At 58.4% G+C, this 23,960-nt stretch overlaps 1 protein-coding gene and 1 long non-coding RNA gene across 3 annotated transcripts in view; one reads left to right on the forward strand and one right to left on the reverse strand.

Annotated features, from left to right (window-relative positions):
- ZNF831 (zinc finger protein 831) overlaps window positions 1-23,960 on the reverse strand; it is a 93,119-nt gene that overhangs the window by 27,432 nt on the left and 41,727 nt on the right. For both annotated transcript variants that reach the window (XM_008248825.3, XM_051835056.2), the window contains exon 4: window positions 16,797-16,933. In XM_008248825.3, the coding sequence (XP_008247047.1) occupies window positions 16,797-16,933 (137 nt within the window). The remainder of the gene's footprint in view (window positions 1-16,796; window positions 16,934-23,960) is intronic.
- LOC127487928 (uncharacterized) lies at window positions 2,589-6,441 on the forward strand. The gene is made up of 4 exons (XR_007915223.2): window positions 2,589-2,961; window positions 3,092-3,242; window positions 3,645-3,951; window positions 4,196-6,441. It is a non-coding gene; the product is annotated as an uncharacterized lncRNA (long non-coding RNA).

A 23,960-nucleotide genomic window follows, 5' to 3' on the forward strand; every position in this document is an offset into this window, starting at 1 on the left:
ACACTTATCACTGCTACCATCACCCCCACTTTAAAGATGGGGGAGCCGAGCTGTCTCCAAGCCCGCAGCGCCGCGGGTGGCTGAGCTCTGACGTGGGCCGGGTCTTGGGCTCTGAGCCGGCCGTCCTCGCCCCTCTCCGGCCTCTCTCAGGATGGTTGCTTCCTAATATTTTTGTGTGCTTTTTAAAACGCAGGGCCCTACTGAAAGAGAAAGGGAGCCACAGGTTCCCAGGTTGGAGAGGATGGGCTCGGCCACGACCTTGACCGGAACCAGCCCCCGCGCACGGCAGCCTGCGTTCTGGTCCCGGGCGGCACCGCCATGGCCCGGGCTGGCTTGTTCCGCCTTGCAAAGCCGGATGAGCCCCCTCCCTGCGTCCGGTCTCTATCAGGAGTCACCTCTTCTCGCGCGCACCTGCGCGGCACTGAGTAGGGGACCAAGATGGGGGTCCAAGGCCGGGGTGGGGGTGGGGGTGGGGGAGGTGGGCGCGCCGAGAGGCATCCGCTGGGCAGGGGTGCGCGGTGTCGCCGGCTTCCAACAGCACCGGGGCTCTGTCCGCCCCCTTGCCCGAGCTCAGCCTGCGCTTGGGCCGGCCACCTGCGCGCCTAAGAACGTGGACGGGACGTGTGTGCAGGGGTGCCCTGGCCTGCGGAGCGGCGGGGGCTCCCCGGGGCCGGAGCTGGGTGCAGAGGGCGCGCACCCTGCGCCCGGCCTCCCGCTGTCGGCTTCCCGCGCCGGGCTCCGGACTCCGGGCTCCCCGCTACTGCCGGCCGGCGCTAGGGGGCCCCCTTGAAGTGCGGGAGACGCCTTCCCATCACACGCGAACGCGCGCTCCGCTTTTTTTCCGTGCAATAAATTCACAGAGCTTGTTTTTTAACCCCCACCAGAGGTTAAAATAGTTTCATAAAAAAGTTTTGGTAAATTCATGGGTAACTTTTGAGGTTATGCGAGGTTGTTGCCAGGGAAAAAGGAAAAAAAAAAAGAAAAAGGAAAAGAGAAAAACAGCTTTTTTTTTTTTACCCCTCTGCTCACGTAAGACCCAGAGTCATGCGCACGACAGGGCGGGCGCAGGGGGGCTCAGCGAGGACCTTCGAGAAGCGTCCATGGCGCAGGCGGCTCCTTGGCCCCCGGTGTGGGGGGGACTGGGGTCTGGCGTGGCAGCCGCCCCCGCCACCCTGGAGCCACGGGCAGGGCGCCGATTTCCGCCCCGGGCTTAGGTTGCCTGCGGAAGGGGTTAAAACGCAGCGGCACCTTAGGAGATGGATAAGCGCGGAGGAGGGCCAGGGAGGGGGCGTCATTAACGGAACCAGAGGCTTCCATGCGCGGAGTTCATTTTTCACTCTGCCTTTGGCTAGGGGAAAAAAATAAGGAAATGGTGGAAAATTGAGAGACACACATCTCAGACAGCGCCTGGCGCCCGGGGGTGCTTAATGAACACTTGATCATTCGAGACACTGACGCTCAGAAAAGCGCCTTTTGTCCACCCGGGCTCGCAAGGTGCCCGCAGCAGCCAGCACCGGGTGCGGCTAAGTTCTGGGCTGCACCTGCCTTTCTCTGCCTCCATGCTGGCTCCTGGTGTGCAGGATGGAGCTGACGGCCCTTCCGCCTCCCGACCCCAGGGTGGGGTGGGGGGTGGGGGGCCACGCTGAAAGTCAGAGGAGGAAGAAGCACCTGTGGCTGCAGCAGAGCCCCCGTGCCCCGGCCCACGCTTCAAGGGCGGCGGGGTGGCATCTGGTTCTCTCGCAGACCCCGTCGCCCAGCGCCCAGGTGGAGGGGCTGTGGCAGGAGCAGCGGCCCCCGCCTGCCTGTCCCTGTTTATGCAGGCCCACCCCCTCTCCCCTCTCTCCCGCTGTCAGTGCCCTTGTCTTGGGGCAGGCACGGTGCCACCAGGGGAGGCCTGGACTAGGCTGAGGCATGGACGGTGCCTGCTCAGGGCCCCTCGGCTCACCCACATTTCAGGCCAGTGCTGGCCTGCGGGGCGAGTGCAGACGTGTGTCCCCCACAACCTCCCAAACGCCAGCCAGTGCCCCCTCTGGCTGCGTGCAGTTCTGCCAGCAGTGGACTGGGGTGGGAACCTGGTGCACCACCCACACACACACACACACACACACACACACGCATGCACGGTCAGCCACGATGACCACCACACCACAGGTGCTTCCTAGCTCGCACAGCGCCTGCACCACAGGGAATGGAGTCAATATTCCTGCATGGGGTTTGGAGGGCCAGGGTCAGTGAATCCAGACCCAGACACTGCAGAGGAAGATCTAAGGGAGCCCCCTGCCCCGGGAAGTGGCAAGAGCTGAATCTGGGACCCGGATGAATTCTGAGTCCAGCCTGAGCACCTCCTGCCCTTGTGTCACTCTGACCCCCAAGGAGGCCAAGAGCAGGGCGGGGAGGACTTGGCACCCCCAGGGTCGGCTGAGTGAGGAGTGGGCATTGGAAGGAGCAGACCCCCCTGGAAGAAGGAACACAGTGGAAACAGAACCGCGTTCTCAAACCCCAGCCAGGACGGAGACCTGGGCCCGCTCAGTTGGGAACGGCGACCAGGGCAGGGCTCTGCAAACGCATCACAAGGCTTTCTCTGTGACGCGATCCAGAGGGTTAAAAAAGAGAATGCGCCTCCCCTGCCCTGCCTCGCACGCTGGGTCCTGCACCCTGGTTACCCTCGAGGCTCCTTCTCCCCGCGACACATTAGAATCAGTCCTCAAGGGCCCTCGGCTCTGGGCAGAGCAGGTGCCAGGAGGAAGTGTGGGGGAGGGAGCCGCCGATGACTTGGGCCCACCAAGCCCTGTGTGCTTTTGTCAAGGGCGACTTTACCCTTCGCACCCCATCTGTCGGTCCACAGAGCCAGGGCTGAGCCTCTCACTTCTCACTGACTTTGGCTCCTGGCTCCAGCCCTTCGTGCTGGAATATTCTAGAACAAAGTTCAGGCTTCACTTGGGGCTCTCTGGCAATCCACAGGTGAGAAGTTTCCAGAAAGCCTTCCAGAAGCCAAACCGCCCCATTTCAGGTTTGGGACTGAAGGTATGGGGGGTCTCTCTCTCCCTCTCGACACAAATGCCCATTTATCTTCAAAACATCCTCCTTGAAGCTTCGCTGTGAATGGCTCTGTCATCCTGAACGCCCAGCGCCACCCCTGAGCCATCGCTGTCCGTGCAGAAGTCAGAATTCCACACGAGTGACTCCGTTTTGACAGGAATCTATTAGCCTCTGCCGGGGGCGGGGGGCAGTCAGCATTTCAGGTAAATAGTAAAGAGTGGTTAAGTGCTCTGTGCCTCTGTTTCCAGCAGCTCGGCAAGTGGATGGCACAGAATCCTGGGCTGCAAAAGTGGGGGGCCAAGGCAGGGCGGCGGGGTGGCGTCTGGTTCGCCCGCAGGCCCACAGCCCCCTCGCCCAGCGCCCAGGTGGAGGGGCTGCGGCAGGAGCAGCGGCCCCCGCCTGCCTGTCCCTGTTTATGCAGGCCCACTCTCCCCTCTCCTCTCCAGCCGGCCTTGTCAGGAGCTTAATCATATCAGAGAGCACACCGCATTGCATCTGTAATGAGTTGTTTACCAGGCTGCGCTGGCTCCCCTGCCAGACTGGGCCCTCCCAGAGGACGAGGGCCATGTCCTGTTCTCATTTGCCGTCTTCCTCCTCCCACACAGCGCCCGGCAGAGAGCAGGCCCCGGGAATGGCACGTGACCTCGGGCTGGGCCACTCTCCTCCGCTTCCCATAGCATCTCGGGTCTCCAGGAAGTCTCGAAGCTTCTGAGACGAGGACTTGCACCGTCTGCTGCTTTCTCTCTTTCTGTGGACTTCAGGGGACTCAGGAACGGGTGCTTGATTGCATTAAACAAAAATATGAGGCGGCTTCGCCATGTTTGCACACCACAGTGGACAGCTGCCTGACCCCCCCTCTCTGGAAGACGGTCGCCCCTTTGCTTTTAACGTCTGTAGCAGACGCTTGGACAGGTGCGTGACCCGGACCTGGCCACACGACATCTCCAGGGGCTGGTTCGAGGGGAGCCACGTGACCCAAACCGGGCCTGCGAGATTCGGTGTGGGACTTGGGGTGGCACCTGTGGACTTGAAGCCGTCTCTGTCATATAAGACAATGAATGTCTTCCATCCCCACCGCCTTTATTTATTTAATTTATTTCTTTGCCCACTTGAATTGAGTCTCTTCTCATAACCAACGACTCCTTTCTAATACCAGTGCTGAGATCTCCGTGTCCTGGAGCAACATCTCAAAACAAGATAACAGGGTGTCTGTCTGGGGATAATAAAAGCTTGAAAGAAGAAACGCTGCTGTTACATTGGCAGTCACAGCTCCGTGAGCCTCATCATTTTATCCCGTGAGTCTGGAGCGCGGCCCCAAATCCCACCCTAAACCAGACGGGGCCGCGAGATTCATCTCCGCGGCTTCTGTTTGCCACGAGGAGTGAGGACGCGGCTGAGCGGTGACGGTGCCTCCTGTATTACTGTGCGCACTCCTGCGTCCCGGGGAGGGGGGTGCCACGGCCTCGTCCAGCTTTCCCGGGTGCAGCCTGCAAACCAGTTCATCTCTTCTGCAAACCGCTATCCGGGCCTAACGACTTGGCCGGGCACAGCGGAAGTCCTGGCGTGGTGGCGTGGCCATGGGCAGGCTGGGACATCGTGCCTCTGCTGGAGACCAAGTGTGCTCAGATTCGGAGAGGCCATCAGCCACACCCAGTGGATTCGGGTGCGGCCGAGACAAACGCACTTCTCTGTGCTCTGCAGACCTGCCCTGCTGTCCCTCCGTGTTGCCTTTTCCCAGGAGATGATGTCCACCTCCGTGGACAGAAGTGCAGCAGACCCCTTTGGCGATCCAGGTGGGCGGGAGCTTCCTGCCTACAGCCTGGGAAGGTTGCACCGTCCACCTGCTCAGGGTGAACACCGAGTTGCATGGGATCGAGGGAAGGAGCAGTCCCCTCGGGTGCTGCTGGTGGGAGTACAGACAGCACGCAATTTGGAACTACGCAAGTCAATTAAAATCAGAGACGCGCAGCGCCACTGAGACCCGGCCACTCCTCTTCCTGGTCTTCCCTGGAGGCAGCCGCAGCCTGAGCCGAGGAGATGGGGTGAGGCATCAAGGACCATCTTGCAGTAGTGAAACGTCAGTCAAACTCTCCGCGCACAGAGAACGGCTGCAGACATACGAGCCCCCCACCCTGGCCAGGGGCTGTGTCTGGGCTCCAGGTTGGGCTAGAGTGTGTGCCAATGGTGTGAGATGATGGTGTGTGGTTGAGTCAGCGGAGCAAGCTGCACACGTGACACACGGTGTGGCACCCTGGGGGTGGACCTGTCCAAGGCACTCGGCCCCACATCACCTGAGGGGGACACTGGGATGGAGGGTGGGTGCACACAGCCCTGTCTACTGAGCTTTAAACCTCACAACCAGCTGTCCTGCGCCTCTGGCGGGAATGTGCCCCGCCTCTGGGCGCAGTCCCTTCGTGTCCGCTCCATCACCCCAGCCTGGCTTCCACCGTGCACCTGCTGCAATCTGTTTAAAACCTAAACGGGATGGTCTGCCCCCTACCCCAAGTCCCTCCGTGGCTCCCCCCTTGTTCTGGGAGGAAGATCAAGCCCTGAGCAAGGCCTACAGGGCCTGCAGCATGTGGTGACGCCTGTCCGTCAGACTCGCACCACTTCCCCTGCCTGCCACTGACCACGCGCTTACAGCAAGCTCCCAGTCCGTGTCTCAGACCTCAGAATGTCAAGGCTGATGCTGCCACGAAAACTCTCGGCCGAACCTGCCCCGCTCCAAGGAGGCAGAGCAGCAGGAGCTGGCTGGAGGATGAAGGCGAGGAGGGGCCGTTCTCTTTCCTGCTTCCTCAAATCCTCTGACTGAGGAGAGGAGAGGGTCCCGGATGGGCGCTAAGGTGCCTGGTGCCCAAAACACTTCCAAATCTCTACCCCCAGGGTTCGTGGACTTGGCTCACAACAGTTTCTGGCTAGAGTTAATTTGCCAAAAACAATATTTGTGTTGTGTTATCTTTATAACACCCCCCTAATGGCATGGGATTTTTGTCTTTCCAGTTTCAATTGTTCTGTAAAATAAATGTATCTTTTGTAAGTGAACTTTAAAAAAAAAGATCACCTAGGCAACCTACACAGGCAGTGTCTGCAAAGGCAGGACCTGGGCGTGGGAAGCACCGTGACCACCAGACTGACCCTCGGGGTGGTCCTGGCTGGCGCAGGGCCCCCCCCCCCCCGCGCCTCAGTTTCTCCACCTGCAGGCCGAGGAGGGAAGCCACGCGTCACAACTTTGATGACGAAATGTGCCTGTTGCGTGAGCTCTCTAGAATCCCGTGGAGGTGCCCCCGACCCTCACCCCGTGTAGTCTGTCGTGGCTTGGGCTGGACTCACCTCCCGAAAACTCGGGCACGTGTGTAAGTCATGCTCGAGGCTTGATCTAATGACGACATCTGAGCGATGGGGCAGGCGGGTGATCTTTAGGTTGTGGGGGGGGGTGGGGCGTGCTCAAGGAGGGTGGCTCTCCAGAAGGGGCTGGTCAGGGGCCGGCGCTGTGGCCCAGCGGGTAAAGCCGCCGCCTGCAGTGCCAGCATCCCATATGGGCGCTGGTTCTAGTCCCGGCTGCTCCACTTCTGATCCAGCTCTCTGCTATGGCCTGGGAAAGCAGTGGAGGATGGCCCAAGTGCTTGGGCCCCTGCACCTGAGTGGAAGACCTGGAAGTACTCCTGGCTCCTGGCTTCGGATCAGCACATCTCCAGCCATTGCGGTCATCTGAGGAGTGAACCAGGAAATGAAAGATCTCTCTCTCTCTCTCTCTCCCTCTCCTTCTCTCTCTGTGTAACTCTGACTTTCAAATAAATAAATACATCTTAAAAAGAAAGCAAAGAAAGGGCTGATCATTTGAGTCCAGGTTCTGCCTGGCTGTTCTCTCTGCTTCCTGGATCACACGTGGTACCCGCACCGCGCCAGCCTGCACAGGTGCCAGCCTGCACAGGTGCCAGCCTGCACAGGTGACAGCCTGCACAGGGCCCGGATCCTGAACTACAGCCTCCAGCCTCTATGCTGAAACCAAGCTTTACCGTCCCAAGACACTCCCCTCGTGTGTTTTAGTGAAAGTAACAGAAAGTGGACGAATATGCTTCTATGAGCTGCGCCAGCTGCAGGAAATTGCAAAATCATAAAGTCCATGTCATTCTTATCATTCAATAAAACACCTCCCTCGATCAATATGACTTCAGACGTGTCATCGGAAGACACTCCGCGTTCCAATTCTAGTCTGGGTACCAGCAGAAACAGCTCGACTCCCGGCATGCCCAGCAAAAGTCCAAATAATTAACCACAACCACATCAATGTTCCCTATTCAGGGCTGCGAAATGCGTTTCTGAGGAAGTATAAGAGTGATCTTTAAACCCCAGAATATATTCACGTCTCCCAGTGCTGGAGTGGATAGAACGGATCTCAGTTAATGGAACAGGTCCTTTTAACACAGGGATTTCCTTTTTTTTTTTTTTTTTTTGACAGGCAGAGTGGACAGTGAGAGAGAGAGACAGAGAGAAAGGTCTTCCTTTGCCGTTGGTTCACCCTCCAATGGCCGCCGCGGCTGGTGCGCTGCGGCCGGCGCACCGCACTGATCCAATGGCAGGAGCCAGGAGCCAGGTGCTTTTCCTGGTCTCCCATGGGATGCAGGGCCCAAGCACCTGGGCCATCCTCCACTGCACTCCCTGGCCACAGCAGAGAGCTGGCCTGGAAGAGGGGCAACCGGGACAGAATCCGGCACCCCGACCGGGACTAGAACCCGGTGTGTCGGCGCCGCTAGGCGGAGGATTAGCCTAGTGAGCCGCGGCGCCGGCCCTTAACACAGGGATTTCAATACTACTCCCAGGAATAGGGCTGCTGTGGCATCAGCTAGACAGATGTGCACGTACCACAGGAGCAGGGCACATCTAGCCACCAGATTCGGTTTGCCCCAGGGTCAGTCACTGCGATTTTAGGAGAATGATAATGAGGCTGACGGCACACAGGTTCCGTGCTCACAAAGGAGAGAAAAACAGACAACATTCAGGGATGTTGCGTTCATCTCCACGGCGCCCCACATCCAAGAGAAAAGTGTTCGCATCAGAACAGGTGCACAGCGGAAGGGACTCACTCGTGGCTTCTGCTCAGGCGAGGCACCCCTTTGTACGGACACGTGGGCTTCTCCTCTGCTTTTCCTAATGGAAAGATGACACACGAAGGTGCAAGAACACACCTGCGCGTGCACACACACCTGCAGAGTTGCTCTCCTTGGGACCCTGACACTGGATAGAAACAGCAGGAAGAGCATTTGCACGGTGAGATTTGCTGGTGAACTTCTCCCCTAAGAGGGGGGCTTTGGCTGATGGGGCCAACGTGGTATGGAGCAATTGTCCAGTGGAAAACTATCCCCAACCCCTAAGCCGGCATGAGAAGACCTGAGCGTTCCCAGAGAGACCAGATGAGAGAGTGCACAGGGTCTCACCACACACACACTGCACCTTCACCTGACCCAAGCAAGCACAAGCCCGGTATCGCGTGATCTCCACCACGAGGAGCCAACACGTGGATGTGCCACAGCACTTGGGAGGCTCAGTGTTAAACCAAGCAGTGCACACCACGCAGCAAAGCGGGGATACCTGATGCGCTCTCCTGCCCCTCTGCCGAGGGGGGACGCGCCAACTGACTTCAAAGCAAGCCCAAGGGATGCGTGCACTCCTTCTCTGCTGCTGTCTTGTGTGTGACGACCCCTGCTCAGCTGGCTGCACCCTGCGCCCTTCCAATGGGCTTACAGGGACAACTTTGATAACGAGGCATCTCCCCACTCCAGGCTGGCTTTGGAAACGAGCCTTACTCCTTTTAAGACACTTCTCAGTAGCTGGCGCTGTGGTGTAGGGGGTAAAGCCACCGTCTGCCATGCTGGCATGCCATATGGGTGCCAGTTCTAGACCCAGCTGCTCCTCTTCGATCCAGCTCTCTGCTGCTGTGGCCTGGGAAAGCAGTGGAAGATGGCTGAAGTCCTTGGGCCCCTGCACCCACATGGGAGACCTGGAGGAAGCTCCTGGCTCCTGGCTTCAGATCTGTGCAGCTCCGGCTGTTGTAGCCATCTGGGGAGTGAACCAGCGGATGGAAGACCTCTCTCTCTCTGCCTCTCCTCTCTCTCTCTGCCTCTCCTCTCTCTGTGTAACTCTGCCTTTCAAATAAATAAATAAATCTTAAAAAAAAAAAGACATGGCCCAGCCACTGTGCGAGGGAGAACTTCGGGTACATCTCCGTCCATAGTCACTGCACCATCCCCCACCCAGAGCTCTCACTGGGAAAACCAGGGGGACGGTCGAAGACCCTCAAGCTGGAGGTGGCGGTTGTACAAATCGCGCTGCTCAGTCCCCTGCCACCCACCGCCGACTCCCCCGTCACCGTTGCGGCTTGGAAAGATGCCTGCAGGCTGCGTGTGCTGCCCCGGGGGCTCTCAGAGGCCATCTGGGGGCTGCGTGCTCAGTGAAGCGGAGCTTCAGGAGGAGACCAGGGCGTGTGTGTCCAGTGTTCACCCGGCAGCTGTGCTGGGGACGTGCTACCCTGCTAGGCACCTGGGGGCAACGGCGGAGGATGCCAGCACTAATACGGGTTAATAAAACATCCAACAGGACGGGCACCAGTGTCTCACAGAATTGAGGAAGTTTGGCCCAAAAAGCCATGACAATAAGCCGCAAGGTCCCCGAAGAGAAAATAAGAATAAATGTTCGGTTTGGGTGTTATAACGGCAAACCATGACCCAACTGTTCAAATCAACAACAGCGACACAGGAGCTAACGAGGACAGAGCTTAGACACAGAGTTGTAGGGCAGCCAACGGATAAGCCCTCCCTGGAGTTACTTTCGTAGCAAGATCACAAAGACGGATCTACCCCCTCCCAAAATATCACAGGGCCCTCGCTGCTTTTCTAAGTCTCTGATAGCCGGGTCACTCGTTTGGAATCATTGTCCTTGGGTTTCTCTCGTTTGCTCTCACTGCGACTGATTCAGCCTGCATGTGAGTGGAGTGCGTCACGTCGCGGCGGGCTGTGGCTTGCACATGGTTTGTGATTTCACTGGGCAGTCGCCTTCCCATGGCCACCCCTTAGCCACCGAGGATGCCTTCCGAGACCCCCAGCCAAGACCAAACGCTACAGATGAGTATACTATGATTTTTCCCTACCCACACCTATGTCTGCTGAAGTTTAACTTATAATTTTGGCACAGTAAGAGATTAACAAGAGTAACTAATAATAAAAATCAAGCCGTTATAATAATGCACTGTAATAAAATATCTGTGATGCAGACTGTGTGCTTCTGGAATTTTCGATATAACATTTCCAGGCCACGGGGGAACTGCAGAAAGTGAAACGTTGGGTAAGGGGGGGGCTGCCGTACATTAACTTGTGAGAATTCACTAGATGGGCGTGGATGGGTTTCACAGTCAGCAGAGAGAGAGAGAGAGAGAGAGAGAGAGGGAGGGAGGAGAGAGAGGGAGGAAGGGAGAGAGGGGGGAGGGAGAGGGGGGAGGGAGGGAGAGGGAGAGAGAGGGAGAGAGAGGGGGAGAGAGGGAGGGGGAGAGAGAGGGAGGGAGGGAGAGAGATGGGGAAGAGGGAGAGAGCAAGAGAGAGAGGGAGAGAGAGAGGGAGGGAGGGAGGGGGGAGAGAGAGGGAGGAAGGGAGAGAGGGGGGAGGGAGAGGGGGGAGGGAGGGAGAGGGAGAGAGAGGGAGAGAGAGGGGGAGAGAGGGAGGGGGAGAGAGAGGGAGGGAGGGAGAGAGATGGGGAAGAGGGAGAGAGCAAGAGAGAGAGGGAGAGAGAGAGGGAGGGAGGGAGGGAAAGGGAGGGGGGAGAGAGTAAGAGAGAGAGGGAGAAAGGGAGGGAGAACGAGAGAGAGGGAGGGGGGAGAGAGAGGGAGGGAGGGATAGAGAAGGGGGAGAGAGGGAGAGCAAGGGGGGAGAGAGAGGGAGAGAGGGAGAGCAAGAGAGAGAGAGGGAGAGTGAGAGAGAGAGGGAGAGAGAGAGGGAAAGGGAGAGGGGGGAGAGAGTAAGAGAGAGGGAGAGAGAGAGGGAGAGAGAGGGGGGAGGGAAAGAGGGGGAGGGAGAGAGGGGGAAGGAAAGGGAGAGACAGATGGAGAGAGAGAGGGAGAGAGAGAGAGGGGGAGGGAGAGAGGGAGAGACAGATAGAGGGGGAGAGAGAGAGGGAGGGAGAGAGGGAGAGGGAGGGAGAAAGAGAGGGAGGGAGAGAGGGAGAGGGAGGGAGAAAGAGAGGGGGGAGCGAGAGAGGGGAGGGGGAGAGAGGGAGGGAGGGGGGAGAGAAGGGGGGGAGAGAGGGTGAGAGGGAGAGGGAGGGAGAAAGAGAGGGGGGAGCGAGAGAGGGGAGGGGGAGAGGGAGGGAGGGAGGGGGAGAGAAGGGAGGGGGAGAGAAGGGAGGGGGGAGAGAAGGGGGGGAGAGAGGGGGGAGAGAGGGGGGAGAGAAGGGAGAGGGGGGAGAGAGGGGAGGGGGAGAGGGAGGAGGCTCTGCTTCCCCAGTAGCTGCTTTATGAGAAGCCCCTCCTACCCCCAGCCGACCAGCCCCTCTCCTGCCCGCAGTGTCTCCTAACGCACACTTGGGTTATGAGGCTGGTGCTTGCTTTCCTCGCGATATCCACTGACTCAGTGTCTCAGAACTCGGTCGTCAGCATCCCCTTCGGCGAGGCAGCTCGATCCCGGCTGTAACCCACATCCACACCCCCCCCCGAGGCCTGACCCTAAAGCGAGTGAGGCTGAGGAAGGGCGTTCCTCCCGACAGCAGCTCTCGGCACACTCTGAGCCACGTTTAACCTGGGGTGTCGGTGATGGCCCCCACGCAGTGTCTAAACGGGAGCTGCTGTGGCTCGCCTTCTCCCCTTGTTGGAGAGTCGGATGGCGTGGACCACTGGATCGAAACAGAAGGAAGAAGAGACTCCATGCCCGGGAGAGTCTCGCTGACTCAGACAACGCGGCGTCTCATAATGGGGTCTTTGTTCCTCGAAACCTCTCTGGCCTCCTACTTACGGAAGACTTCACCACCAAGACACCTGCTAATCCGAATGACTAGACCAAGCCATGGAATCGCTTAGAGGAGAGGGAAGTTAAACATCTTTTTAAAAATATTTCTGAAAAACGTCCTCTCTCTTTCATCTTCCTAAGTTATTGACAGGAAGCATCTCAAAAAAAAAAAAAAAAAAAAAAGGCAGCAGCAGCCACGACACCTCATTGCGATGCCTGGACACAAGTGTCCTGAGCGCTTGGTTGATCCTAGTTGGCCTGCAAGGATTAGGAGCTGTAGTTTCCCCGCCTTTTAACAAGCAACACCCCCCACCCACCAGGTCATCCTCAACGTCTGTGCGGGGCTTGGAGTCCATCAAGTTCCCCCAGCTACATTCCCCGGGGCACCCAGGAGCGACCACCTCATCACCACCTTCCCATGGAAAACTGGGTCTCCTTCCCCTAGCCCCGCCCCAGCACGCATGCACACTGACAGGCACACGCATGGTGTACCCAAGTGCGCACACACACAAACACACACACACAGCACGCAGCTCTGACCCGGGTCAGAGGAAGTCCCTTGCAAATGGTGCAGGAGCAAAGCCCAGCTCCAGATTCCTCTGGAGTTACTTTGTCTCCAAACCCCCAGGGCCCTGGGGTGCCTGTCACTCTGCTGAGCGGTATGGATGCTGGCGGGTGGTGGTGATAAAGCCCCTGCCCCTGGAGCTTCCAGGTGGGCTTTGCTCTGCTTCCCTGCCCCACCCTCCGACTTGGTGGTGTCCGTCAGGACCTGCTGACCTGGGCCTCTCAGGCCGCCCTGACAGCTCCCTGCTTGTTCGCTGAGACTTCAGTAAGAAGCAGGTGGTGATGGGCATTCCACGGGCCACGGCTCTGACCACGTCCTGCAGGCCCACGCCTGCCCTTTCGTAGCCATCCTGTTTCCCCACACGGGGGCAAGTTCAGCACCTGTGGGCCTCCCCCGCCTTGCCGTGTCCGCGTGGGCAGGCGTGGACTCCTGCCCTGAAGCCTAGAGAACCTCTCAAAGGCAGGAAGTGGGGGAAAGGCCGTGGGAAAGCCAGGTCCCCCTGCTCACTTTGCAGCCCCGGGTGCAGGCTTAAGTTAGGAGAGGCGCCCACTGCTCTGGGGTTGTGGAATGGCGCCCCCTGTTGGGGAGGAGCGGGCAACACAGATGTCCCTTGCTCGGGGCTGACACAACCCCAGGGTCACAGAATGAAGCTGCACGAGCCAGGCGGTGGCTGGACTTCATCTCTGACCAGCACAGTCCACACAGCTCGCGAGGGCGGAGCCCTGCCCACACCCCATCCAGCCGGCCACTGGGCGTTCTCCCTACAAGGAAGCCACGGGCCGCGTAGCCACCGCAGTGACTGGGACAAGTGTGGCCCACGCCCGCGGGTGGTGGGTGATGTTACGATGTAGGTTCGCTTTAGGCTTGCGCTAGAACTTTCCAGCAGGAGCTGTGTACAAATGGTGACAGCATTCCCGCTGGGTCACCTGTCTTGTTTAGAAACTCACTATACGGTCGCTTCTGTGTGTTCCCAGGCACGGGAGCGGTGGAAGGCAGCTAAGTAGCGGTCCCCAGGGCGGCGCTGTGGCCCAGTGTGCTAAGTCGCGGCCTGCAGCACCAGCATCCGGTTTGAGCCCCAGCTGCTCCACTTCCAATTTAGCTCCCCGCTGACTGATGGCCTGGGAAAGCAGAGGAGGACGATCCAAGTGCTTGGGTCCCTGCACCCACCTAGGAGACCCAGAAGAAGCTCCTGGCTCCTGGCTTCAGCCTGGCACAGCCCGGCCATTGTCGCCCTTTGGGGGATGAACCAGTGGGTGGAAGACCTCTCCCTCTATCTCCTTCTCCCTCTCCTTGTAACTCTGCCTCCAAATAAATATATATATATATAATATTTTTTTTAAAAAAATAGTACCTGGGAGTGCGACCTTCCTTCCTTTTCTTTCTTTTTTTTTTTTTTTTAATATGATCTTTCTTGAAAATGGGTCTTTGCAGGAGTGATTAACTTAGGGATCTCAATATAAAAGTGGTTTAGATTTCGCGTGGGCAAAATGTGTCCTTAGGAAAGTGTCCTTAGGGAAGCAGGGCTCAGCAGTAGTTGACCCACGGTGCCACGGGGGAGACGGCCCTGTGAGGGTGGAGGCAGAGGTAGAATTACGAGACCACAAGCCCAGAGCACCTGGAGCCACCAGCGGCTGGCGAGGCCAGGGAGAGTCCTCCCCTGGGGCCCCTGGAGGGAGCGTGCCCCCCGGGACTGGGAGAACCAATCGTGGGTGTTTTAAGCCACCAAGTTGGCAATGCCGGGCAACACTGGAATACTCAGAGGTGCAGCAGAAAATGGGGACACTGTCTCCTGCACCGCCCCACACCGTCTGCCACGGGTGACCCTGACCGTCTGCCACGGGTGACCCTCACCATCTGCCACGGGTGACCCCCACCTTCTGCCACGCTGCCCCACCCCTTCCACAGGGCGCACCTGCACACCAGCACCTAACTCTTTCTGCCTGCCCAGAGCCCCCCCTTGGTCGTGAGCCTTCACCAACCCAATCCCCAGTCCAAAAAGCCTCTGTTCCGTTCTCCCTACAACCAAATGTCCAGAAAAATCCAAATTTATCCAAATAAAACCATTCCCCCCTTTGAGTTCCTCCCCAGTACTAAGCAGAGTGGCCTGGGCCTCCACTCCAGATCAGAACCGCTGGTCACCAGGGGCATCATGCCCCACACTCATTTGTACCGGCAGACGCCAGCTCGGGTGGCTGGGTGCTGGCCATGCTGAGCACAGAGCAGGCCTCACTGCTGACCAGCCTTGGAGTTCACACACAGCAGCTCCCTGGCACTCGGGCTGGGACCCTGGGTCTGCAAAACCCAGTGTGAACATCCTAGAGCACAGACAGCACATCCTGCCAGGGACATGAGCTGTCCCACCCTGTCACTCGTCACTGGAGCACAAGGCGGCAGGTGAGCGATGTGTCTGCCTACCCCATGCCACATTTACGGCAAGCACAGATTATCTTTGTCCCCCACCCCATCCCAACACAGCCAGTGCACATGGCAGAGGCCAGAGACACGGACAGAGATGCGGCCATGATCTCCAGGTCCAGCTTGGTCCAGCTGTCCTGGGAAGAAAGCTGGTGGGGAAGCCCCGCCTTGTGGGACCAATGGCAGCCATGTGACCACTCCCATGGAACCCTCCAGGCCCTGGAGAGCAGAGCCCCCAGCTCGCAGCAGGAGATCCAGTGAGCTACATCCACCCCACCTAAAGGAAAATCCAAGCAGCTGACTTGATGAGGACGAAGGTGAGGACAGGGTCCACGAACCCAGGAGTGAGGAGCCAGCCGGGAAGGACCCTGGTGCCCTCAGGGGTTCACCCTCACGTGGGGCTCCCAGGCTCCAGAAATCACCCCTCAGTTCTTAGCCTTCCAGACGCCCTGAGCTATGCCCTGCGCCCCAGGGATTTCAGCCAGACCTGTCCTCCTGGCTGTGGGTTGCGCACCGGAAAAGCTCTCGAGGAGAGAGAACGGCACGTGCAGCGTCTCCGGAGCCCCGAGGTGACATCCATGCCATCTGCCACCACCTCAGGCAGGCCCCATGACAAAGCCGAGAGTATGGGGAGGGCTCTCTGCTGTGCCCTGCGCTCTGAGACGTCCAGGGGGACCCGTCACCAGCACAGCCCAGTGGACAGTTTCGCCGCGTGAGGAGCGGCACGGAGTTGACGGTGGGGGTCACAGGAAACACAGGAAGAGCAGAGCTCTGTCCCATCTTTCTCCCACCCTACTGCACCCGTGCAGGGCCGTGACCCTTAACACTCCTTCCCAGAAACCGCCTTTGCCATCTGCAACCACCATGCAGCTGTAGGAGCGAATGCCACCCTGAATTACGCTCTGCCTGGGTCCTGGAAGACAGGCCGCTGCCCTAGTCCACCCTAGAGGGCTGTGCAGCTGGACAGCTGTCATCTGTCCACGGGGCCCTGGAGTTTCGCACAGAGCAAAGGAGGGGCCCCAGCAAACCGGCCCCTGGACCCAAAACCGCAGACCCAAGACGGAGCCCAGGTCAGGACGGGGAGTCAGTCTCCCATCTCCCGCAAACAGTGCTGCTTCTCCCCTCCAACACGAGCGAGCCAGGCGAGGCCAGACTCGTTGCTCCTGGGGCGGGGGAGATGGCGAGGGGGCGTGGAGGTCCAGCAGAGTCGGGCAGCTGGCCCTGGTTGCCCGGTGACTGCTGCCTACAATCACCCTTTCCCTGTGAGCAGCCTCTGAGAGTTGATCCTCTTTGCCTCTGAGTAGAGAAGAGTTCGCCTCTCGCCCCGCCCAGGTCAGCTGCAGAGGCTGTGGCAACCACAGAGCTACCCAGACTTCCCGTGTGCATGGATTCCCAAGAATCCCAGAGCCGCCACAGCCTCCCAACCGCACTGCGCCAAAGGCCCGGTGAGCTTCCTTCTTGGGAGTGCGGAAGGTGCAGCCACCCGGAGCCCGGGCTCCACGGCCCCACTGCCAGTCCCGGAGGGGCGCTCGCCTCCCACAGGGCCCGGCCCCCCGGGGCCAGTGCCCGAGGACGCTGGCTGCTCGTGGACATGGAGCTCTCCATCCTCTCACCCACGCGCTCCCCGCCGGTGTAGCATCACTCTGTGTCACAGACGCCACATCGCTGCTGCCCTCCCGCGCGCACCTGACCCGGCCAGACTGTGGGCTGGCTCCTCTCATCCAGCAGCTATGCCGGGGCCGTGGGCCTTTGCCTGCCCAGTCTGGACTTGTCCCCGAGGACAGCCTTACCTGCCGTATCTGGAGAAGCCTGCCTGAGGGTCCCCCCAAGTGGGGGAGGGCGGCAGCTCCTGGCCAGCACCCAGGGCGGCCCGCGCAGTCTCCTGGCTCTCGGCGGGACTTGGCTGTGCAGGAACTCCCCTCTGTACCTGTGGGGCAGAGAAGCACAGCTATGCAGTGACCAGCCTTGGAGGAGGCCCTGCGGGGGGGCCCGGGGGAAGCTGGGCTCCGCCCCCAACTGGCTGAGCAGTGGGGGCAACTCCTGGGCCTCAAAGCCCCCCGACCCCCACACAGGAAGCAGAGCAACAGCTCAGCGGTGAGGTTGTCCTGGGGATGGAATGAGATCCTGCTTCCGACACTTCCCACGCCACTGGGTGCGCGGCAAGGACCTGGCTAAGGCTGCCGGTAGATGTTGAATTATGTGATCTCGACTACTTGCTGAACGGGTGGTCCGACAGTACGTTCTGCAGGGACAGAGCTATCCCATAAATCCCCACGGACTGAGACGGGAGCCCCTGAGCCCAGGAAGCCAGTAAGCAACTGAAACACAGTGTTTATTTCACGGTATCGAATTCAAGTAGCCCTGAGCGGCTAGTGACCACCATGCTGGACCGTGCGGGCCCTTCTGCACCACCTGATCCAGCTGTCCTTGAAGCAAAGTGTCCACCTGTGGAGGGGGCGTGGCCAGCACAGAAAACAGCAGCACCTCTGCCGGGAGTCATCTTCACCCGGACTTTCTTGGCCCTGTTGCCGCGCGCTGTCTGTAGCACGCACCCTTCATTCGCAGGGTGGACCTCCAAGCACTTTGCCAACAAACGCAGACACGTGTTAGGACACAGTTCACTATTTCTCACTGATAGGAAGATGAAACCCTAGTCTAGCACCCCCATCTGGCAGGTGAAAGAACTGTGGTGAAGAGCTGCGGGCTTGGAATAGGTCTCTGCACCCCTTGCAGCTCCCTGCCCAAGCCTCAGGGGGCCCCATCCCTCTGGGAACCTCGGTTACCAAGAACTCGCCTCTCCTGGGGCTCCCCACCATGGCCGGGGCGACGGTGAGGCCACTTGGCCATTTTCCCTCCTCCCTCGTCTGAGCCACTGCCAAGACCCAGTGGCAGAGCCCCGATCACCAGTGTCGGCTGCGGAATCTTAAATCGGATCCGCAGGGCGCAGTATCCTTGCTGGGCCTGGCTTGTCCTGGCAGCAGCAATGAGCAAGTGACTTTCAGGGAGAAGTTCCCCTCGTCCCATCACTGCCGCCTCCCCTAGGCGGGGCTGGCACTGCACCACGCAGGGGGCGGGACTTGTTCTGCTCCTCCAGAATATGGGGTATGGGAATGGGATACGGGCCGATAGGCTGTGTGGTGCTAACCACAGACCCCTGAAGCAGTCGGGGCTCCTGCAGGACCCCGGGGGAGAGGGACCCCAAAATGCAGATGCGAAGAGAGGAAGTCGGGTGGGCTTGTTGCGAGACCTCTTCCCCATGGGCCACGGGCCGCCCCCTCCCCAGTCAGTGGGTGACGGGCACGCGCTGGCAGGTGTTAGCATAGCACACTTTGAACTGCCTGGGGGTTTCATTTCTGCAAGACGGACGAGCGGACTCCACTCAATCAAAACAGCCGGGAGAGACTCAGACCCTGTGACACGGAATCTGGACCCTCTGCCCATGGCGGGTGGCCATGTGGACCTTGGCCTTGTCTTCGAAGTGAGATCTTGCCCAGTCCAGCCATGAGCAGCCCTCTTCCCTCTCTCCCAGGTTCCCCCAGAACCTTTTGTGGGCAGCCCCTGCAGGAGCAGCCCTGCCCCGGAACCCGGGCGCTGGCCTGGGGAGACAGTCGTGCCAGGCCCCGGAGGCACGGCAGGTGCAGTGACCTCCTCAGCTCCCCTGGGTCCCTCCTCAGGGGGACACTCTGGTGGGCCATAGGGGCCCAGCCCCTTGGCCCGAGAGCAAGGCCGCCTCTGGGTGCATTCGCACTCAGAGCTGCGGGCAGGATGTGCAGGATCCCCCCCTTCCCTTGCCTGCTGCCACCACCCCCTTGTCTCCTGCTGGAAGGCCTCCCTCAGGCGCCACCTCCACTCTGCTGCTCCGGGCCCCCTGTGAGCGTCCCCTTCCCCGCTTTCCCAGCAGCACCGAGCAGCCCCCGTAAGCGCCCACCCACAGGCGTGGTGTCACTCGTGTGCGTGACGTCGTCCCGGGGAGCTGGGGCTTCCCTCACGTCCGCTTTGCTCAAGGCTGTGCCTTCAGGTCAATCCAGATGTCTGCATTTGCGCCCGATCCCTCCCTTTGAGCGCGATCTGCACGTGTTTCGTAAGCTGCCCCTGCAGATCGGTTTGTAAAGGCGGCTCCCAGGCCCCGCGCGCCCTCTGCCTCTGAGCAGCTGCCTAATGCATTGCTGGAAGCTTTCTCCTCCCGCTGCCGCAGGGCCCGTGCGTGCCCGCCGGGCCGAGGCCGAGCTCAAGGGTGTCAGCTTTGACCTCTGGGGGCTCGTCCTGGCCGTGTCTTGATCTGGCTGAAGTCCATCGACCACCCAGCCCACTGCAACCCACGCTCCCTGCGTGCACTTCTGGGAGCAGGCAGGGCCGGGCAGCCGGGTCCTTTCTCTCACTTCCCTGTCTGGGCCGCTCAGAGTCACAGCAGAGGGAAGTGCAGTCCCTGAGTCCCACTGAGCAGACCTGCGACTGTGGCAAAGCCCCCAGGCTGTGGCCAGTGTGGCCCAGGCTCTGAGCCGTGTGCAGCAGCAGCCGTGGGAGCTGGGGGGCCGCCTCAGCCAGAGACCGGGCTGTCGGCACTGGGCCTGCACCTCATGGGTGGGCAAACAGTGTCAGGAGTGCAGGGGGCAGAGCCGCCACTCCAGCAGAGACCCTCACCCTGCAAGGAAGCCCCTTCCACCGAGAGAACCCACCCCTCCCAGCTTGCTCCCGACCTGCGCCCCTCCCACGGCGAAGGGGTCCTTAGGTCTGCAGGGAACTCTCTCCACAGAGCCCACCCGCTGTTTCCCCCACAGGGCCCACCCCCTGCTCCCCCCAATGGAACCCACCCCCTGCTCCCTGACAGAACCCCCCCTGCTCCCCCCAATGGAACCCACCCCCTGCTCCCCCCAATGGAACCCACCTCCTGCTCCCCCCAACATAGAGCCCACCCCCTGCTCCCCCCAACATAGAGCCCACCTCCTGCTCCCCCCAACATAGAGCCCACCCCCTGCTCCCCCCCATGGAACCCACCCCCTGCTCCCTGACAGAACCCCCCCACCCCCCCCATGGAACCCACCTCCTGCTCCCCCCACAGAGCCTCCCCCCTGCTCCCCCAGCAGAGCCAACCCCATGCGCTACCCATAGAACCCACAACCAGCTCCCCCCCACATAGAGCCCACCCCCTGCTCCCTGACAGAACCCACCGCCTGCTCCACCCATAGAAACCCCCACCCCCCAATGCCCCCCCCCAGCCCCTGGGCTGCACAGTTCACTGATCTGTTTGGCAGAAGCGTCCCAGAACCAGTCTCTGGGTGTTTCCTGCGCACACAGCTCCGTCCACAGCTACCAATTAGCCAACAAAATCCATTCCACGGTCCGGCGCTTGCTTGTGCACAGCAGAGGCACACACTCCGTGCGTGCTCTGGGTCTCCACGCCTCTCTTTCATGTCAGGGGCATCAGGCACTCGAGTGTGAATTTCGCGTGTTCCTCCCTTTCTGTCCCAAAAGTGGACCCTGTGCTTTCTAACCCCTCCGTGGGCACATGTCGCTTCGTTGTGAAAACAGCCATTGTCACGACAGGGTGGGGTTTGGAGCTGGCAAAGTAGAGGTGAGTGGAGCAGAATGGGGTCCCCTGAAACCAGCTCCAAGAATGAACGGAAGCTGAAATACGGCAAATGGGGGGATGGATTAACACAGGGGTCTGCCAACTACATATACATAGAGAGAGATGGTTTGTGTTTGTGTACACTGAGAGACACTATATATAGGTCACTGTATTATTTATATATAATATATGAGAGTATACATATATAGAGACAGATGGCGGGGCCAGCGCTGTGGTGCAGTGGGTTAACGCCCTGGCCTGAAGCGTCAGCATCCCATATGGGCGCCGGTTCGAGACCCGGCTGTTCCACTTCCCATCCAGCTCTCTGCTATGGCCTGGGAAAGCAGTAGAAAATGACCCAAGGAGAGACCTGCACCACATAGGAGACCTGGAGGGAGCTCCTGGCTCCTGGCTTCGGATCGGCGTAGCTCCGACCGTTGCGGCCAATTGGGGAGTGAACCATCGGATGGAAGACCTCTCTCTCTCTGTCTCTCTGCCTCTCCTCTCTCTGTGTAACTCTGACTTTCAAATAAAAAAAAATCTTTAGAAAAAAAGAGACAGATGGCTATATATATGAACATATATGTAAAGAGAGTGATGGTTATATGTGAGAGAATATATGTAGATATGTAGAGACAGAGAGATGGCTTATTTTGCATATTTTATATACAATATCAGAAACATAAAAACCTTGCCTCGCTCATGAGACCAAAAGCCGTCTCTGTCCATAGTCACAGCTGTCTATGAAAAGAATGAAAACAAGTTCTTCCATATTCGTGAACTCACATGAGAAAAGCAAGAGGATCTATCATATGTGTGACGTTGGGAGGCTGAGTCAAGGAAAGAGTTCTTCAAGGAGACCAAACACCAAGGAGAAGGCAGCCCTGCTCACCTCCCTCACCAGGTACCACTGCTCAGTGATGAAACATTGTAGCAAGGTTACGAAGGAGAATTCTACCTGCCCAGGGACAGTGCACAAGACTGGCCACCACACGTTCATGCCGAAAACAACTAAAAATGTGGATTAAAACAGACCCTTCTTTGACACTTGATTGTGTTGGCATTTTGATTAGAAGGTAGGAAACAGCCAGCGGTCAGGACCGAGCGGCCCGGACGCCTGGAGGCAAGCCCACCAGCACCGAGGCAATGCAAGGCTCTTGCAGACCAGGTGAGCTTGCTCTTTCGTCCCGGTGTTCTGGTGAGGCACAGTCTGCCGGACTCCGAGCCCAGCATGAACCCGGCCGACAGATTCCTTCCAAGGGAAGACCCTTCTCCCGCTGAGACCTTGGGCAGACCCACCCCGAGTCTGGAGCCCAGCTAAAAATAAACTCCCCACACACACCTGCCCACGGGACATTCAAAACTCCCAACTCAAATCTCTCCCCGGGAGAAGGGGTGCGGGAACCTTCCCTGCCAATTTCATAGAAGGAAAACCCTTGCTCATCAGCCTGCACCCTGGACCCACACCACCCTGGTGGCCAGGCTGAAACCAAAGCCGAGGGTCGGCGCTGTGGTGCAGCAGGTGGGGCAGCCGCTGGGGCACTGGCGACCCATCTGGGACCAAGCCCTGCCTCCGCTTCCATTCCAGCTACCAGCTAATGCGCATCCCGGGAGGCAGCAGACAGTGGCTCAAGTACTTGGGCCCCTGCCACCCGCACAGGAGACTCGGCTGGAGCTCCTGGCTCCTGGCTCCTGGCTCCTGGCTGTGGCCTGGCCCGCTCCCAGCTGCTGCAGGCACTTGGGGAATGAACCAGCATGTGAGACATTTTTCTCTCTATCACTCTGCCTTTCAGGTAAATAAAAATAAATAAACAAACAACCAAAAAAAAAAACCACCCTAAAGCCAAGAATTTTATTCCAGGTGGTGTTCACCACGTGACCCTGGCAGAAGTAATGCAGGTATCACTGGCGAAATCCGTCTGCTACCCAAATCTCCAAGGTCCAAAAATATCAGTTGGATCCCAACACTAATGAGGGAATCAGTTACCCTAAGTGAGCACAATTCCACGAGAAGGAGCCACTTTCGGGAAATAAAGCATTAATACACATTTAAAATTGAATTAAAAACTCAGTAAACCAATGAAAACAGAGAAGTCAGTTAAGAGGCCGTGCAATGGGCAGCAACGTCTCCGGCCCAAGTGGCGCCACAGTAACAGTCAGCAGCCCAGAGACGAAGCTGCAAAATGTAGGAAGCGGTGGCTTCCAAGGACTGGGACGTCAGACAGTGGGACGGCGAGCCTTGGGCAGGGAGGAGCAGCAGAGGTGAGCCTCCGCCTCTGGGTGCTGGGAAGGCCGCGTCTGCGCCACCGAATTTCTTTTGGATCTTTATCAAAAACCAATTGACACAAACGTGTAGTCACTTTTGCACTTTTATTCCGTTTCATTGATTTCTTTGTCTTTTTCAACATAAATCCCACACTGTCTCCACAACCTGAGTTTTATAACAAGCCTTAAATTCAGGTGATGGACTCAAGACTTTCTTTTTACATAAAAACAAACAGATCAACAAATGGTGCTGGGACAATTAGATGTCCACATGCAAAAACAAGAACGTCGACCCATACATCACACCCTACGTAAAAATTCAGTGACTTGGATCTCAGAACAGAATATAGAAACTTCAATTACAAAACTTTAGATGAGAACGTGTCTTTGCAACTGGGCTTAGGCACAGAGTTTTTAGTTTAGCACAAAAGGCAAAATCAACAAAGGAAAAAAAAATCATCCCTCATGGGCGCCAGTTAGTGTGGAGGCTGCTGCACTTCCAGCTCACCCCCTTGCAGCGGCCAGGGAAAGGCAGTGGAGGGGGCCCCCACCACCCATGCGGGAGATCCAGATGAAGCTCCCGGCTCCTGCCTTCCATCCCTCTGGGAAATGAACCAGCAGATGGAGGAACTCTGACTTTCAAACAACTAAATTAAAAAAAAAAAATTGTGATCGCTGGGGATGGTGTAGAAAGACATCAATGCAGAAATCACAAAAGTCCAGTGGATCCCTAATGGAATAAATAAACAGCAATACACACCCATGTCCATCAAAGTGAAGCCACCAAACACCAAAGATTAAAAGAAGGTCTTGAAAGCATCCAGAGATAAAAGACTTTGAAAAAAACAGGCGAGCAGACTAATAGCGGCTTCTCCGCCGCAAAATGCGGACCAGAGGGTGGTGCAGAGGCAGCTTTGATGTGCCAGGGAAAGTAGCCGTCAACCCGGCGCACCTGGCAAATCGGTCTCCAACAACACAACAACATAAATAATTTTCAGACTGCTGGAGACTGAGAGTTCTCTTCGCTAAAGGAAATTTTGAAGACTATGCTTTAGGCGGAAGAAAACAACCCCCAGAAGCCAGGCCCGGCAGGCAGAAAAAGAACGGAGAGGCGGAGAGG

Source organism: Oryctolagus cuniculus, chromosome 11 (assembly GCF_964237555.1).
Source record: "Oryctolagus cuniculus chromosome 11, mOryCun1.1, whole genome shotgun sequence".
NCBI lineage: Eukaryota > Metazoa > Chordata > Mammalia > Lagomorpha > Leporidae > Oryctolagus > Oryctolagus cuniculus.